Raw genomic sequence first — 1,706 nt, 5'->3', positions numbered from 1 at the left:
CACTCATAGCAGCTTCTTGTCCAGCTTTATTGGGAGGACAGCATGCCTGGGGGGGCCAGGCATGAGGAGGGGGTGGGAGGGCATTGAGAGTATTGTCCCTTTTAAGCAACCTGTGGGGGCAGCCTGGAGACTGCAGGACCCAAGGAGCTGGCAGGATGGACAGGCAGGTCGACTTGGGGAATTGAGGTCTCAGACACCCTCGGCCGGAGCTGCGATCTCAGGGTTCGAATCCCAGAACCTAGAGAATTTGCCCTTAATGGTGCTCCAGTAGTCTGTCAGGGAGCTGAAGCCATCGGTCACCCAGTCCCTAAATCAGTAAGGAGAAGCAATGGAGGTGGGGAAGACATGAGAACTCCTCTGTAGGCAACATGGGACCCACACCCATGTCCTCACTGGCTCTCCCAGCCACCCTCTCAACTTCACTTGACAACAGTCCAGAGATCTCAGGCAGGAATCACCCACGGCTGCCACCCTGGGACAAGGGATACCCTCACAGGGACCCCCAGCCAAGTCTAACTCTGCTGTCTCCAGGTCACATCTGATGTTTGTATCCATGGGCCTAAGGAGTGACATGGTGGGGACATGTGAAAGATCAAGGCTGTCATTGTTTTCTGTGCAAACAGCACCCCCTGGAGTTGTACAACCTGGTGGCTCTAAGTGGGGAGGGGCAGAGGGAGGCAGCCTCTCATTTGGAAAGTCATTAGAAGATTAATTAGCTGTGTGATCTGAGGCAGGTCACCTACTTGCTGTGAGCCCCAGTTTTCTCATCTGCAAAGTGGGAAAATAGCGCCTACCCCACGGCCGGTTCTGAAGACTAAGAATATTTAAGCACACTTCTGCTATGCCGGCCAGTGCCAGTCGGGTGAGGTGGAGAAGGGAGTCGGGGAGAGGAGAGGACCGGTGAGCAGAGGCAGGTTGGGAGAGAAGGATGGGCTTCTGCTCACACTGGCCTCGGCTCTTGGAACAAGGCAGAAGTGCTCTCACACCCAGGCTAGAATTGGGTCAGGTGGGTCAGGTGAGGCCTCCCAAGGCAAACCTCTAGCCCAGGGGTCCCCAAGCGTCAAGCCACAGATGGGTACTGGTCCGTGGCCTGTTAGGAGCCGGGCCACACAGCAGGAGATGAGTGGTGGGTGGGCGGGCATTAGCTCCTGAGCCCCGCGTCCTGTCAGATCAGGCAGTGTTAGGTTGTCTTAGGAGTGTGACCCCCCTACTGCGAACTGCGCATGCGCATGCGAGGGATCTTGGTTGAGCGCTCCTTGTCAGAATCTAAGACCTGATGCTCTCAGGTGGAACAGTTTCACTCATCCTCAAACCATCCCGGCTAGTCTACGGAAAAATTGTCTTCCACAAAACTGGTCCTTGGTGCCAAAAAGGTTGGGGACCACTGCTCTAGCCAGACCTTTGGGAAAAAAAAAATGGGCTAGGTGCAGTGGCTCATGCCTGTAATCCCAGCACTTTGGGAGGCTGAGGTGGGTGGATCACCTGAGGTCAGGAGTTTAAGACCAGCCTGACCAACATGGTGAAACCCCGTCTCTACTAAAAATACAAAAATTGGCTGGGCATGGTGGCACATGCCTGTAATCCCAGCTACTTGGGAGACTGAGGCAGGAGAATCGCTTGAACCTGGGAGGCGGAGGTTGCGGTGAGCTAAGGTCGTGCCACTGCACTCCAGCCTGGGTGACAGAGCGAGACTCCATCTCAAAAAA

General features: G+C 55.3%; 1 protein-coding gene across 2 annotated transcripts in view; it reads right to left on the bottom strand.

The window, feature by feature from the left end:
- APOC3 (apolipoprotein C3) overlaps window positions 1-1,706 on the bottom strand; it is a 3,003-nt gene continuing 1,297 nt past the window's right edge. For both annotated transcript variants that reach the window (XM_017523343.1, XM_037736655.1), the window contains one exon: window positions 1-307. In XM_017523343.1, coding sequence (XP_017378832.1) covers window positions 190-307 — 118 coding nt within the window. In that variant the 3' untranslated portion in view covers window positions 1-189. The remainder of the gene's footprint in view (window positions 308-1,706) is intronic.

The sequence above is a fragment of the Cebus imitator genome, unplaced genomic scaffold (genome assembly GCF_001604975.1).
Source record: "Cebus imitator isolate Cc_AM_T3 unplaced genomic scaffold, Cebus_imitator-1.0 Scaffold28, whole genome shotgun sequence".
Lineage (NCBI taxonomy): Eukaryota > Metazoa > Chordata > Mammalia > Primates > Cebidae > Cebus > Cebus imitator.
Note: the sequence above shows the minus strand (reverse complement) of the source record. Positions and strands in the feature narration are given on the sequence as shown.